At 41.5% G+C, this 16,026-nt stretch overlaps 1 protein-coding gene across 2 annotated transcripts in view; it reads left to right on the top strand.

Moving 5' to 3' along the window:
* Window positions 1–14,764, top strand: part of NFYC (nuclear transcription factor Y subunit gamma) — a 59,412-nt gene extending 44,648 nt beyond the window's left edge. For both annotated transcript variants that reach the window (XM_039511457.1, XM_039511456.1), the window contains 5 exons: window positions 3,579–3,752; window positions 6,511–6,669; window positions 9,907–10,014; window positions 12,464–12,523; window positions 14,314–14,764. In XM_039511457.1, coding sequence (XP_039367391.1) covers window positions 3,579–3,752; window positions 6,511–6,669; window positions 9,907–10,014; window positions 12,464–12,523; window positions 14,314–14,433 — 621 coding nt within the window. In that variant the 3' untranslated portion in view covers window positions 14,434–14,764. The remainder of the gene's footprint in view (window positions 1–3,578; window positions 3,753–6,510; window positions 6,670–9,906; window positions 10,015–12,463; window positions 12,524–14,313) is intronic.
* Window positions 14,765–16,026: the final 1,262 nt, after the last annotated feature.

Raw genomic sequence — 16,026 nt, 5'->3', positions numbered from 1 at the left:
TTCCAAAGGTGCACCCTAAACAAGAGCCATCTAGCAAAGAAAAATCTGTGCATGACAGTTTGGAAGATAGGGGGGCCTGCATCTTAGGAAACCTGGCAAAATCAGGAAAATTGGTTCAGCATAAATATGTTGAAACTAAAAGCAGTGAGTAGCAGCCTGAGATGATAAAAGCCAATCAAGATTCCTAAGAGTTCATGTTCAGTTCCCTTAGTCTGTGATTCTACAGAGTGGTGCCTTTATGGCCCTATCCAGATAGCATAGGGAAAACACCCAAAATATGTACACAGCATTGTTCACTCATTTGACCTTTCACTTCACCATGAAAAAGAAGCCTCTGTAGAAGTCATATTTGTAGTCTAAGTCCAAAATATGAAGTCACTTCAATAGTACTTTATCTCACCAGATGCAAATAACATAGTTAATGTATAATCCATGGTAATTCTTCTTTTTGATCAGTATCACCAAGGCTTTCCCATCCAGATTGCACAACATAAATAACTGAAACTACATCAATATTTGTTTTGAAATAGGTGGCAATTTCTCAAAGCCGAACACCTGTATATTCCCTGCCTCTGTGAACACTGCTGGATGACTAGCAATACATGTTCAGGGGCGGGAGAGCTTTGGTGGTGATATCACTGACAAAATAGGGAAGGAATTTTCAGTGGAAAAACACACATCTAGTTCAACAACTTTGAAGAGTAGCTGCCTGTAGGCTGAAGGGCATTTATTTATTTTTTGCTAAGGCTAAAACTGACAGTCTATCTCTGCCACAGCTAAAACTGTCTGACAAGTTATTGTTCGTTACGTCAGAGATTTGGGGGAGAAACTGTCACTGTTGTGTTGCTGCGGTAACTGAAGTTATGGATTTAAAAGAAAGTGTGACTCTATTTGTGGTGGTGTGTAGAGTACAAACACTGCATGCCCAGCTGGCTTTGGTAGATCTAGCAGTGTAGACGGTGAGGCAAGGTTTGGGCGAGTAGAGTCCCCAGGGTATATACCCCCAGGGTGTATATTGTTAGCAGTGTAATCCTGCTGCTGGAGACTTTCCCAGACACGGTGATGGGCTCTGGCAATGGGGAAAGGCTTCAGCAGCTCCCCATTGCCAGAGCCTATCTCCACTGTGCCACCCCACTAGAGCCTTTCGCTGCAGCATGTAGCTGTGTGCATAGGGCCTGTACTCTCCAATGCCGCCTTAAGGGTGGACATAGCCGAAGAGACAGCCTGGTTTAAACAAGTTGAGATTTAAACCAGTTTCTGCCTGGAGCACTGTAAAACATTAACCTAGAATGCATGCTTTATTGAGGTGCAGAGTTGATTTAAATTTTGTTCAAGAGCTCAGTTAGGAATTTGAGTGTTGCAATCCTTGGAATAGGATATCTAAGTAGCTTGCTGAAAAGAAACTGCTACAGCTCTCCTCCCCCATGCATGGATTTTTCATGACTGGATCAGGATAGACTTGATTTCAACAACAAAATGGAATATGTTCTAACTTTAGAGCTAAGATCCTCACACTGCTCACAAAGAGCTTGAGGAAGCCATGTTAAAAAATACTCCAGCGAATGCACTCATGAAAGAGGAACTGTAAAACTAAATCAGTGGGGTGTTTGGTCTGCATTACCATTGGGTAATGCAAGATTCAAGCTCAGAAGCTTTTTCTTTCCTAGCTACAACAGACTGTGTAATTTTTTTAGTTTTGGTTGGGAAAAGAGTGTGTGTATTTAAGGAAAGGGCTTGATGATACATTATACTTGCATTTTATAGAGTTCAATCAAATATATATATAATATATTATTTAGTGCAGGATTTACAATTCTGTCTTTATCTCATGTCTCTCACCAGTAGAAGTTGGTCCAATAAGATACTACCTCACCCCTTCCCCTCCCCCCCCCAATTCTGTCTCTATCCACAGTAAGGTACTAGAGTCAGTAATATTGCATGCTTCCTCCATGTCATTCTTTGCCTATCTGTATCTCAGCTTTGACCTGAAGGAAATCCACTTCAGTGATGGAAGAAGACAGTTTATTTTCCATGGTCTGTTCAACCTTTCCTCCTGCTTGAAACTGACAAAAAAAAAGGTGCCACTTAGTGTCAGTTGTAGCCATGTGATGTTTCTTAGGAACTGGGCTCATTTTACATAGGTCTCTACGAATCCATCCAGTAGTAACAACTGTCAGTCATTATCAGTGTGAACAGGAATTGAACAGGCAATTTAGATACGAAAGACTCGGTATGCCATTATTAAGCCCTCAGCCATTCAGATTACATACACTTTGATCTTGTTTCACTTGGGTGTTTTTGTTTTGTTTTAATTGACATCTCAAGTAATTGATACTGATCTATGGGCAGCCCTTATTTAATTTCAGGGAGTCCAGCCAGCTTTAGTAATGTGGAATCTGCCATGCTGTAGCATGTGTAAACATCCTACACTCTCAGCTGTGGACTCAAGGTGGCTGGGAGAGGGTTGTTTACTCCTTCTGCCATGGACTGAACATCTGGAGAACCACATTTAATTCTAGGTGTAGGAGCAATCTTTATTTCTGAAGAGCTAAAATGTGTGGTTTGTTAGGAAGTGTTAGCTCATTTCTGGCTAGTATAATATCCAATAATCCTACTTCTGTTCCTGAAATTCCATTAATCAGCATTGTTTCTATATTCCCAATATATATTCTATATTCTATATTAGATAAACTAGAACAGGGAAAAGGTACAACATTTCCTTTGCTTGAAACAAAAAGGCCAGAGCAGGATCTTCAGTTCTTCGACAAAAGCTGAGATATCTCAATTGCCAGCAGAAGCAGACCATGCAAAACAACATCACTTCTCCTACCATTCTAAGGCTATGTCTACACAATGCAGCTTACAGGGGCACAGCTATGCTGCTATGGCCGTGCCCCCGTAAGGTTTGCAGAGTCGCCGCAAGAGCGAGCTCTCAGCACCCCCAAGGAGTGTGTCCACACTGGCGCTTTTCATCGGTAAAACTTTTGTCAGTCAGAGTGGTGGTGTTGTTTTTCACGCCCCTGACTGACAAAAGTTTTACAGATGAAAATGCAGTGTAGACATAGCTTAATTCTGGAATGGTTTGGTTATAAAATCAGATCATCTTTTTTAAACTCCCAGTGGTGTCACAGCAAGAGGTAGATAGAGGTTTGTGTTCAGCATGAGGGGTATGGAGCAGGCTTCAGTGGCATGCAGTGCTTTTGTATGTCTCTTCATGGTGCACTTCCAATTAGCACTGTGCTAAGATAACAGGCCTTGCTGGAATTTACTGCCATGCACTGTAATTGCATGGGTTTTAATTATGATAATTGTTTGCTCATTTGCTTTTCATAATGAAATGGATGATCATGTTGTACCTTAGAAATTTGAAATGCTTTGATTTATGTAGCGCAGTTAAAGTCTGTGGAAACCAATTATTTTCAATCTGATTTATCCTTACAGGGCAGTTTGAATTTACTTTCCTTTGGCTTAAACTGTTTAGAACCTAGCATTTAAATAATCCATTGTACTGAGCATTGTTTATGGAAGTGGATTTCAGCCAAAATGCATAGTCTGTTTTTTTCCCTCCTGTATTCTAGGAAGAGGTGCGCCAGGCTGTGACTCCGGCTGAGCCTGTCCAGTACTATTTCACGCTTGCTCAACAGCCTGCCGCAGTACAGGTACAGGGGCAACAGCAAGGACAACAGACCACCACATCCACTACTACCATCCAACCAGGACAGATCATCATTGCTCAGCCTCAGCAAGGACAGGTCAGTGATGTCTATTCGACATTGGTGAGGCCTCATCTGGAGTACTGTGTCCAGTTTGGGGCCCCACACTACAAGAAGGTTGTGGAGAAATTGGAAAGAGTCCAGCGGAGGGCAACAAAAACGATTAGGGGACTGGAGCACATGACTTACGAGGAGAGGCTGAGAGAACTGAGATTATTTAGTCTGCAGAAGAGAAGAATGAGGGGGGATTTGATAGCTGCTTTCAACTACTTGAAAGGGGGTTCCAAAGAGGATGGATCTAGACTGTTCTCAGTGGTAGCAGATGACAGAACAAGGAGTAATGGTCTCAAGTTGCAGTGGGGGAGGTTTAGGTTTGATATTAGGAAAATCTTTTTCACTAGGAGGGTGGTGAAACACTGGAATGAGTTATCTAGGGAGGAGGTGGAATCTCCTTCCTTAGAGGTTTTTAAAGTCAGGCTTGACATAGCTCTGGCTGGGATGATTTAGTTGGGAATTGGTCCTGCTTTGAGCAGGGGTTGGACTAGATACCTCCTGAGGTCCCTTCCAACCCTGATATTCTATGAACAGGCACAGCATGAGGGCTTACAGTTCTACACAGCCAGCCAAGTCCTCGCTGTACCCTGGATATGAAAAGCCACATCTGGATGTTACCAATAATAACTAGTGTTACCTTAGCACTTAGAAGCCCTAGTCAAAGACCAGGACCCCGCTGTGCTAGGTGCTGTACCAACACAGAACTGAAAGGCGGTCCCTGCTCCAAAGAGTCTACACGCTAAGTATAAGACAAGGCGACAGGTGGATATAGATGGGGATTCAAATAAAAAGCGAGACAATATGGTCAGCATGGCAGGCTGTGGTCTCAGCGCACCAGCAGTGTGACTGTTGCCAAGTTTTTTGTTAGGCCTCACAGAACAGGAGAGTTTTTTGAAGGAGGATAATGAGGTAGCTTTGCACAGGGTGCTCCTCCCAAGTATCGGGGGCAGAACAGGAGAAAGCACAGAAATGCTTGTTTGAAAGCTTAACAAGTGGGCAATTGCTGTATTTACCTTACCATGAACACTCTGAAGGAGGGAAAAACTTAATGTCTTTCTGGTGATTTGGTAGAAAGGTTTTTGCTGCACTAAGTAAATTGGTTTTACAACCTGTATAACAGTTTCAGTTAATTTCAGTGTCATTATGTAACTGTTTTGAAAGAGACCAAGAGGACTATTGACAGAAGGTTTCCATCTCATTTGAAATAGCGGCATTTTTCTCCATAGCAAATGGAGATGGAGCGGGACTTACTTGGTCATTTAATCATCCACTTGTCAGTGCAGGATTTTTTCCTCACAGTTAATGACTGTACATTGCCTGGTGTACCTGCCGTGTGGACTTGTAAGCACTTGACATTAGATCTTTATACATGGCCTTTATTTATATGAGAATAAGCCACTTAGTTTATTTGATTAGCTGAACAGTCTTGGGTGTTGTATAATTTGGGGTGGCAGATTGTGTTTACCTTGTCTATCCAGTCGCCGCTCAACCAAAGCTCCCAATAAATCTTGTAGCATCCTCCTCTCCCTTATCCAAAATGTTTTAGGAAATTAAATTTTTGATGTATCTGAAAGCCTTTGGGGGAAAACAGCATTGATGCTACGCACTAGGATGTTGGTAACCTCTACTGATGTCATAATTCCATATTGTGTAGCACCTTGACATCTCCCCTGCTGTCTGTGAAATGCTCAGAGGAACAAGGAACTATATGGATTGCAACTAACGTACTTTGTGTTGAAATACTGAATTGCATAGGCCTACCTACTAGGGAAGTGACGTCCCTGTATTTTCAAAAGCAAATGTATAACTTGTTGATTCATGGGACTAAATTGGACCATTATTCTGAAGTGAGCGATGGCAGCTGCATGACAGAAGTGAAGCTGTAATGCATTTTTGTTCTTTTATGGATGCTGTTAACTACATGAATCTTACAGTTTGTACTGGCTTTTTTCTTATCCTTGTTTCTCTCACATTGAGGCTGAAAAATGTTATTTTAAAAGTACCATCGGTATAGTATACACGGCATAGTACGGGCATTTTAAGAGCTAACGTGGGGCCTGCCTCAGGAACCTTACTTTTCCAGACAATTTTGGTCTTATGTTTGCAAACATTTAATATTGCGGTGTTTCTAGCGGCATATAGGTGCTGTTGTGGCTCTTTTTTGTTCACTTCTTTGGAAGGGCCCCTTTCGTAGAGGAAGGATTGTCCAGTAGCTAGGGCATTAACCTAGATCTCATGAGACCTCTTTTTAAAATCCTGATGTAACAGATTTTACTGCATGACTTCTGAGCAAGTCACTTTGCCTCTCTGTGCTTCAGTTTCCTATCTGTAAAATGGGGAGAATATGATTTCCCTTCCTCATGGGTGTTGAGGATAAATACATTAGATTGTGAGGTGCTCAGATGCTATGGTAGTAGGGCCAGTTAAGTACGTAAGATAGATAGATCTCTGCTGGCAAAAATGCACGTGAACTTCTGCAAATAAGGTTACCTTGTTTAAAACTGAACAATACAGATGATGTTGAAAACTAAAATTAACTCTATCTATTTCTTGGTGGCAGTAGACTTAGAATCAGGAGAATATGCTTTTCCAGGTTGTCACAATGCTGAAGAAGGTAGAGTTTGAAATATCAACAAGCTGAAAGCAGGTCTGTAAAGAGCCTCTGGTTACTGGCTGTAAATCTCTGAGATTCCACTTACTTTCAGACAAGTTAATCAATGCTCCTTTTTGTGTTGTAATTCAGAGCACCCCAGTGACGATGCAGGTTGGTGAGGGTCAGCAGGTACAGATCGTCCAGGCACAGCCACAAGGACAAACGCAGCAGGCTCAGAGTGGAACTGGGCAGACCATGCAAGTCATGCAGCAGATAATCACCAACACAGGAGAAATCCAGCAAATTCCGGTAAGACTCCACCAGGGGGAATGTGATACTCTCATGGTCTTGTATCAAACTCTGTTACATCAGCCCTTTCTCATAAGAACGTACGTACGTACATACATACATACATTCCACTGCCTGGTGTTACAAGACCTTTGGTATGTGGCACACAGAGTGCTTATAACTCAGTTAAGAATTTTGTCTTGAGAGATGAAATAATTAGGTATGCTTAGGAAACTGTTAATATAACACTTATTGCCTAAACTTTAGGTCTTTTACTACCTATACTTCAGCAAAAATGTTATTTCAATTCTGTTTGTGTCTAAGGTGACCAGATATCGAGTGTGAAAAATCGAGTGAGAGGGGGGTGGGTGGAATAGGAACCTATATTAGAAAAAGACCCAAAAATTGGGACTATCCCTATAAAATCAGGACATCTGCTCACCCTATTTGTGTCTGATTCTGCAACCTTAAACAAGTCACTTAGTATCTCTGTGTCCGCTTACCATCTGTGAAATACGTGTAATAATATTTCCTTATTTTATAACGCATTTTTATGAAACACTTTGAGATTGCTGGAGGAAAGGCTCTATAGAAGCAGAAAACATTTATTTTAATTATGATTAGGCTTCCCCATCACAATGCATACTTCCATATAGCTATCCATCATGTACCTGATACTCCTAGAGATCCCAACCTTTACCAATAGAGGGTTCAGCCCTTCTCCATGGCACTGGGAGTAATGCTTAGCAAGTAGTGGTAGTGCATGGAATCCACATCTATCTGTACTTGTACAATTGGTTGGTCAGAGGCAGAACCCCACAGGAGACTGTAACAGCCTTTTCCCTGTACTGTCAACTGGGACTCCTTGTGAGCTATAAGAAGTCATCTCTTACATCATCATGAATGATAGAATCCATAAGAGCCGTGATCAACTCCTGATTGTCCAGAGCCTACCTGCCAGAGGATAGATTCAGATTTTTTCAGTTGCTGGAAAACAACCTAAAATCAAACCCAGTGACAGTGGGGTGTACTTGTGGCCACATATGGGTATGTACATACAAGATACTGCTTGCCAGACTTCACTTTTGGTCCTTAAGCTACAGCTGAGGCCTGCATACTCCCCATCCAGACATCGCATGAACAGAAGAGTCACAGTTCCCCCTCAAGAACTGTAAGAGCTCACACGGTGGCTAGACCCAATGAGCATACAGGAAGGAGGTTCCATTCTCTCTCCTCACCAGTTACGGACCTGACTTCCACATGGGATTTCAGCATCGTCCTCCTAAAACTTATGGAACCTCCCTCTCTGAGCCACTGTCAAAGTGCTCAGTACGCCACCTGCCCATCGAGATGGTCTTTCTCGTGGCAGTCAGCTCATCAGAGAGTCAATGAGCTCCACCCTCTCATGGCCAGATTGAATGTTGGAATACAAAGTGCAGCAACCAATGCACTCTCTTCAGATGGTTTTTAATAGGACATTAATCTATGCTGCCATCAGCACTGTTATCATTCTATCCTCTTCCACTCTGGCTATGCTGCTTCCTGAAGCTCTCTGCTATCTTGTTGGTGGCATCATCAGTATCTCTTTTTAATGGCTCCTCATGTTCAGGGCTCCACTGAAAGTCTCTTCCTGTCTCTCACTGCACATGCACAAAAACCTTACATTTCTGATATAAGGTGCCATAAAACTGGTAGTGCCCACTGTAATTAAAAGCTTGATATCAGAATGTTCCTTATAACCCCATTGGTTTGCACCTGCTTATAACTTCTGAAAATGTTTTTCTGGCTATAATTTCCCATCATTGATCTCAGCTCATATGTTGCCTTGTGCTTTTATTTAATTTTTTTCTTAAACTTTGAGAAAAGGTGGGAGATGTACATTTTAGGTAAATGTTAATGTTTTGCTCACGTCTCAAATAGCTGAATTTTACAATTTGAAATTTTCACATTAGCTAGATGTCAATGAGCACTAGACCCGTTTTGCTCTCTGCAGAACCAAAAATAAGTGTTTTTTTTTAAACAAGTATTTCAAATCTGTTTCACCTCTTAAATTAATATTGCGGTTAAAAATCGAAGTGGGAAGCCTTCAATAGAAAGAACCTTCTCTGCAGGCAAATTTTAATGCAGAAACAGATTGTGTATTGAAATGTTTATGCTCATATGGAGTTTATAACTGCGGCAGAGGCTATTGCTTCAGGAGCAATATCGGGGCTTCTGGACACAACTGGTGAAGTCAGCAAAGTTTGTGTAAACTGCAAGTCCAATAATTTCTGTTCCAAGAGCTTCCCAGCGTCACCGGTGAAGCAAAGGAGTTTTTATGCTCTTTGTTTGTAATGGCTCTTGATTCCCACCCCGGCCCCCCTTGTTTAAAAGTAAATTAAAATGCAAGCTGCATATAACGGTTTAACCTTAAGATTCTGAATTTAATGTTCAAAAGTAGGTTAATGGAAAAAGTTGCAGTTCTGGTAGTAACATTAATTCAGCCGTGTTCCATGTTTTGCTTGGTTTGTGTTGCTTTTCCAATGTTTGTTAATATAGTTAAAAATGCAGAATGTGTAAAAGAGCAGAACTAATGTTACTATAACTTTTTCCTGACTTGTCAGCATTTAAACTTCTCATCTTGTGTTATATTAAACTGAAGTTTTTGTATTTTAATATAAAGCAGAAAACATTGGCATGATAATATTACAGCCTTTGTCATGTCACGACTGAAGTACACTGGCAGAATTGTGTTGGAAGCCTTTGCAGTATTCCTGGTTCTAGCTAGTGCTGCTGTTCCCTCATTTTTAAGAAGGTGAAAAGTTACCAAACATCTCAAGGAAAATGATGGGAAGAACATAATAGGAATGTCACTATTTGCAGCTTGCTCACTGGTAAAGTAGTTTTCTTATTTGTACGAATGAGTTGTATGACAGAAGAACTAACCTGATCACTCTTTGTATTTGCAAAGGAAATATAAGGGCTCTCTAAACTCTTGATCAAAACCTTCAGTGTGCTACTTTCTAAATGCTTTCCCCTTGTAGAAAGAGAGATGCTAAGGTGGCTCTTTCAAGCTTTCGTTAAGAATTTGCAGTGGTAAAGTGTTCCTCATATTTTCTTTGACAAAATCCATGTAACTATTAATTTCAACACTGCATCTGTTCAGTCCTCCAAGTATCATCTGTTACTCTGGTTTCTGTTGGCAAGACAAGAAGGCAAGTTTGTGTTTCATACTACACAGTCCACTGTTTTATTTTTTTTTCCCTACCTTGTTTCTAGGTTCAACTGAATGCTGGCCAGCTGCAGTATATCCGCTTAGCTCAGCCCGTATCAGGCACCCAGGTAGTCCAGGGACAGATCCAGACGCTTGCAGCCAACGCACAGCAGGTATGTACTGTAATACCAAAAACTTGTCATTAACTATTAAACTAGTCTTCCCATGTGTTGAGATTCCAGTGTCCAGCATTTCTGATTTTTATGCTTTACTGCATTCATAAAAAATAAATCAGAATAAAACAAAACAGCACAGTGGAAGTTTGGAGTAACCGTCTCATTCATGTAAATGTGGGTAGTGGTGTAAATGTTCACAGCACTTGTACAAGGCCTATGGTGAGGCCCAGTCGCTGCCCGTTTAATACCACAAGATACAAACAGTTCAGGCCTTGTGGAAAGATCACCAGTATAAGGAGGATTCATGAAAGAAGTGGGCTTGAAGGGAGAGGGCTGGGAAGCTGTGTGAGCATAGGCTAAAAGAGAAGGTACAAAGCAGAGAGTGAAAGACACAAGTGTGATCTCTTTGTGTCCTTTGGAGCCATCTTAATGTTAGAAGCATGTCTCTTGCACTGAAGTCCATTGACTTCAGTGCTGCAGGCTCAGACTCTGAGCAGAAAGACTCTTCGTCCCTGAGGGTGGGTGAGTATGCGCTCCTAAGCAGATATGGGAGAAGTGGCAGATCATTCAGGAATGGCTCTTAATTTTTTTAAAATGTAAACTCCTGGATTTTTTCCCAGTGCACTCCAAATGATCACGTGGCTCTTGCTAAGACTGCATATGGCTGTCGTAAGACATGATGATTTATCTTCTCACCCTCACCCAGTCACCTGTAGTCACAAGAAATAAAACTAATCATGTTAGTAATCTGAAAAGTTAAGATAGCTATCCTGCTTCATTACCCTCTAGATACAGTTATCTTCCTAATGATCCCATTTTCCGATCCCACATCCTTCCTTTCTTCTACCTATCCCTATGTTGTTTTCTTAAAAACTCTCTGAAACAGGACATATTGCCTTTACCTGCATTGCAAAATGCCATGCACTTCTCAGGTGCCACATAAACCAATCAGTTTTAATGCTGTGTAGAACAAGAGAAATCTGAGTACATCTCCACAAGGAGTGTGAGCTGAAGGAGCAAAAGGGCACCAATCAGCTCCCCTCAATTTGTCATCTCTTCCTTAGTCTTTAAGGGCAGAATCTACCTGACACATGTGCTTATTTGTAGCAGTGTCAGAGTTAGGATTCAAGGTTCAATCTTAAAAGATTTAGGCTTTGTCTACACTAGCACTTTTGGCGGTATAACTTACGTCGCTCGGGTGTGGGGAAAAAAAACCCCTCTGAGCGACATGAGTTACACCGACAGAAAGAGCCAGTGTGGACAGTGCGAGACACTCTCCCGCCAACATAGCCACAGCCGCTCACTGGGGATGGGTTAAGTGTGTTGACAGGAGAGCTCAGTGTAAGGTCTCCAGTGTAGACATGCTTTCGTTTGGAGATATGCTCAAAGAAAGCTCTTTAAATATCAAAAACCCACATAAAGGGAATCAACTTGAAGTCGACCAACTTAACATGAGTACATGACAGAGTTCTCAACTGTCTAGCCAGATTAGGGTTCAGTAGATGTGTGTTTCATTCTGTTACCTCCAAAAGGTTCAAGCATGTCCATTTTGTGCATGTTAAATGGATAGTTGGCCTGGTGCATTGGACATAAGTCTCCAGTGTCATACCAGAAATCTCTGTTTTTGTTATGTAAGATTTCTCTTGGAACGCCTGAAAACTTTCATCACATTTTAAATTAAGAGCTTTTACAACTCAGCCATTGACTTGGTTATCAGGCTGCACTGGTTGTGGGGTAGAGCTTACTGCTTCCCACGCTCTTCTCTTCCTTCCATTCCTTTTGACTAGGAGGACAGGGCAGTAACTCTCCTCAGAGCTAGAACTGCTCCAGAGATGGGGCAATAAGGTTTTCAATGAGAGCAGCACAGCTCAGATCAACACAACTGCTAAGATGCTTCATATTCTTGTCAGACAACTATAGCTAAACACAATTTTATCCACCCTAAAAAAATTGAAAGAACTGCTCATCTTCCTGTCCGTAAACTGAGTGTCCATGTGCTGCTTGTGAAAGTAAGAGGAGGTTGCTTTGCATTGCTTTTTAATTATTGAATCCAACAATGCCCTTTGTTCTCAATAGCATTCATTGCCATGCTACTTTGTGTGTGGTTTCATATATATTTTTTTTGTTTAAAATTGACATTTCTGTGAGCTTGTACGGGAGACTAATTTAGCGCAGAGGTAAGTACTGAGAGATGGGACTCATGGGTTCTGTTCCCAGCTCTGCCACTGACTCACTGATATGACTCCAGGCAAGGACCTTAATCTGTCTTGCTTGATCACACAGGGAAGTTATGAAGCTTAATTAAAAAAATAATAATAATAAATCTGTAAAGTGCATGGCGATCCACTGGTGAAAGGTGCTGTGGGAGGGTAAAATATTGTTAATTTATTGTTGACCCAGCAGGTATGTTCCCTCACTGATCACCCGTGTCATTTCTTTATTGTAGATTACACAAACAGAAGTCCAGCAAGGACAGCAGCAGTTCAGCCAGTTCACAGATGGACAGGTACTTATCTCAGAACTCATGACGATTGACTGATCAGTAAGGAGCCAGTGTCCCTGAAGTCAGAGCTAAGAAAGCTCTCGGTCTTTAGTACTAGGTGTCTAACAAAAAGTGGGATAGTGAGATTAGAAAGTCACTACCACTCCCAAAATGGACCTAGCAACCAGGATTCATGAGAACTGTGACAAACTGGTAGTTCATAGACTTTAAGGTCAGAAGGGACCATTATGATCATCTAGTCTGACCTCCTGCACAATGCAGGCCACAGAATCCCACCCATCCACTTCTATAACAAACCCCTAGCCTATGTCTGAGTTATCGAAGTCCCCAAATTGCGGTTTGAAGACCTCAAGCTGCAGAGAATCCTCCAGAAAGTGACCCGTGCCCCATGCTGCAGAGGAAGGCGAAAAACCTCCAGGGCCTCTGCCAATCTGCCCTGGAGGAAAATTCCTTCCCGACCCCAAATATGGCGATCAGTTAAACCCTGAGCATGTGGGCAAGACTCACCAGCCAGCACCCAGGAAAGAATTCTCTGTAGTAACTCAGATCCCAACCCATCTAACATCCCATCACAGACCACTGGGCATACTTACCTGCTGATAATCAAAGATCAATTGCCAAATTAATTGCCAAAATTAGGCTATCCCATCGTAGTTCATGTGAAGTCCTTTTATTATCTTGCTATATTTGCTCCAAATTAACCCAGCTGTTCGAGAATATGGCAGATGAGTTATTTAACTTTTGCCCTATCAATCTCATCCCAGGTGCTACTAGCAATAAGATGTTGTGTCTTATTAAGATAGCATCCCAGGAAATGTTTAAGCCAATAAACAAGGATACTTGGTGTATAACCTCTCAGTGTGTCACTGGAGAGCACTTTGAAGTAGAACAACTTGGAGTCGGTGTATTCTCAGTTTGTCTGTGTGAAGGAAGTGTTTAATGATAGTTTAGCTCACTCTTTGTATTCATTTGTTGTAAATGCTGCACATGAAGTAGATGGAATCATTTCTTTAAGGTCTTTGAATGGACACACCAGACTGGATCCAGTGAGGTGTAGATTTGCCATAAATAAACGTTGTAATACAATTTGTTGAAGATAGGGCTAATACGAAATGCAGCTTGATCAAACTTCGGAGTGTAGACTAATAGAAATCGCTATTAAATCGATACTGAGCAAACTGGGAGTAAATGTATAAATAAGCAATTCAAGGTATAAACCAGATTACAGGAAGGGGTCAATAAATCAAACAGAGCCATAAGCTGGGGAAATATGTTGGAGGACACTGTCTCTCTGTTCAGACAAGTTGAGAAAGTAGTATCCAGTGTGAGAACAAAAGTTAGTTCTGTCTGTTTGGAATGTGTAATAAGATTTCAAGTCTAAGTGGTTGAGCAAGAATTGAAATTATCATACAGAGTGCCAAATGAAGGTGCTTAGAAGTAACCTGACAAACCGACTCTGGCACTTATAAAAGGTTAAATCATCAGTAGGAGCTTTTTCAGTCCTAATCTGTTCAGGAATCACGCTCTCATAACATTATACATATAAAACAGTCTGTCAGGTTCCAACTGAGCATCAGAAATTCATAAAATTACTTCATTAGACTGTCACATTTTGGTATTTAAGGCCTAGAGTAATTCATGCTCCAACTTTTCGAGCACATTTTACTTGCTTTGTGTGTTGATTTATACCATTGGTCAAATCTGAGGGCTACACAGGCTGCATGCTATTAATAGTTGAACATCTTGCTGACACCTGATTACCTTTTTTTTCATCCCCTTTCAACCTCTTCCAGCAACTTTATCAGATTCAGCAAGTGACCATGCCTGCAGGTCAGGACATCACCCAGCCCATGTTTATTCAGTCCACCAATCAGACTTCTGATGGACAAGCTCCTCAGGTGGCAGGGGACTGAATTAGCCCACTGTAGTGAGTATTCTGTCAGCATGGAAATTGACACACACCAGCTTGACTTTTGCCATTCCGACTGGCTCTGATGAAGACGTCTCTCTCTGTGTATCTGTACTTGATATGAAGCCTATAGTAGGCTATGATCTCTGGTGCACTATACACCGCCTCTGGTGGGTATGAGCGAATATCCAGCAGAAACTGACAAGGATGCAATATTTTTATTTTTTTCAGAAATCAATATGTCAACATACTTAGCTGCTTGTTCATCTCTATAAAACTGAAAATAATTAAGCAAAATTAAATGGATAGCAGCTTATTAAATGATGTAGAACATTTTTCTTTGGTCAGATTTGTAAAAAGGTCCTGCGTCTTGTTTCCCATACCAGCTTTATTCCCAGGTTTCTGTTTGTATTCTTCTCTGAATAGAGCTAGACTAAGGTTTCTCAACTTGGTAGTTCAGTAGGGGTATGCGTGCGTGTGTGTGTGTGGGTGTGTGTGCGCGCGCACCTGAGTGTATTGGGAGATTTTCCTCCCCACTCCACCCCACCCTCTGTTTTTGGTAAGCCTAGGCATTGGATATTTGCAGCTTCTGGGGGAATAAAACATTCCTTGTGTTACAATGAACATATTTTCTAAGGACAGTAGAGGCTCTAACTTGTCCCAGTCTATTCCAGAAACACTAAAGGAAATCGGGGGGGGGGGAGTTGTTAACCATTGCGCTAGTCTCAGTCAATGCATGTATTATAAGCTGCATGAAATGCAATAAATTTCTTTTTAGATAATCTACATGTCATTTACTCGGTGTCTGAGCATATGTATGAGTACCAAAAGTAACGAGCACAAACCCAACAAGGTGATAGCCTCCTACTGAAGCTCTTAAGGGCAGGTCCTGTAAAAATGTTACAGAATGCCATAAGAAATGAAACTGCAGGAAAGGGGATTCAGTGGGTGGGGAGGGCTAGATGGGATCTTGCTTCCTGGAGGTATGTTTCAAATGTGAGATATAATTGATATGACTCTACTCCTGTATCATGCCTTTCACATCAAAAGATCACCACACACTCCATAAACTACAGTACAAACTATACACCGTGATCATATCATCCATCACTGAAATGCAGCAGTTCCTGGGTAGAACACCACTATTTAACTGTACATAGCAACACTGCATGACAGTTCAGTACAAGAGGTTAGGAATGCCCTTTGTCCAGTAGAAGCTACGAGGTGCGTGGGACTTAGGGAGACGAATGTAATTGTCTGCATTTGAATTCGGCTAGAAGCTCCATTTTTATTAAATACAACCTTATGCTCAAATGCGGTCAGGACTTCTGTTTATATCTCGTCCAAAAGATGGACGCAATTTTGATTATCCTAACCAGGACCCTTGTTAGATGTTGACACATCTAACAGCATGATACAACTGACAGACCCTGCTCAGGAGAGGCCTCAGGTTGGTGTTAGGTGCCTGAGCAGAGCTATGTGAAGGAATCTGTCCCTTGAACTGTCTAGCTATAACTAATTGTTAAATTTCTTCTTTTTAAAAGCATCAAATTCACTCAGCTCTTAAAATGAGAGAACTGTGGCTAAAACTGTACTC

This window comes from Mauremys reevesii, linkage group 23, assembly GCF_016161935.1.
Source record: "Mauremys reevesii isolate NIE-2019 linkage group 23, ASM1616193v1, whole genome shotgun sequence".
NCBI classification, from domain to species: Eukaryota; Metazoa; Chordata; order Testudines; family Geoemydidae; genus Mauremys; species Mauremys reevesii.
Note: the sequence above shows the minus strand (reverse complement) of the source record. Positions and strands in the feature narration are given on the sequence as shown.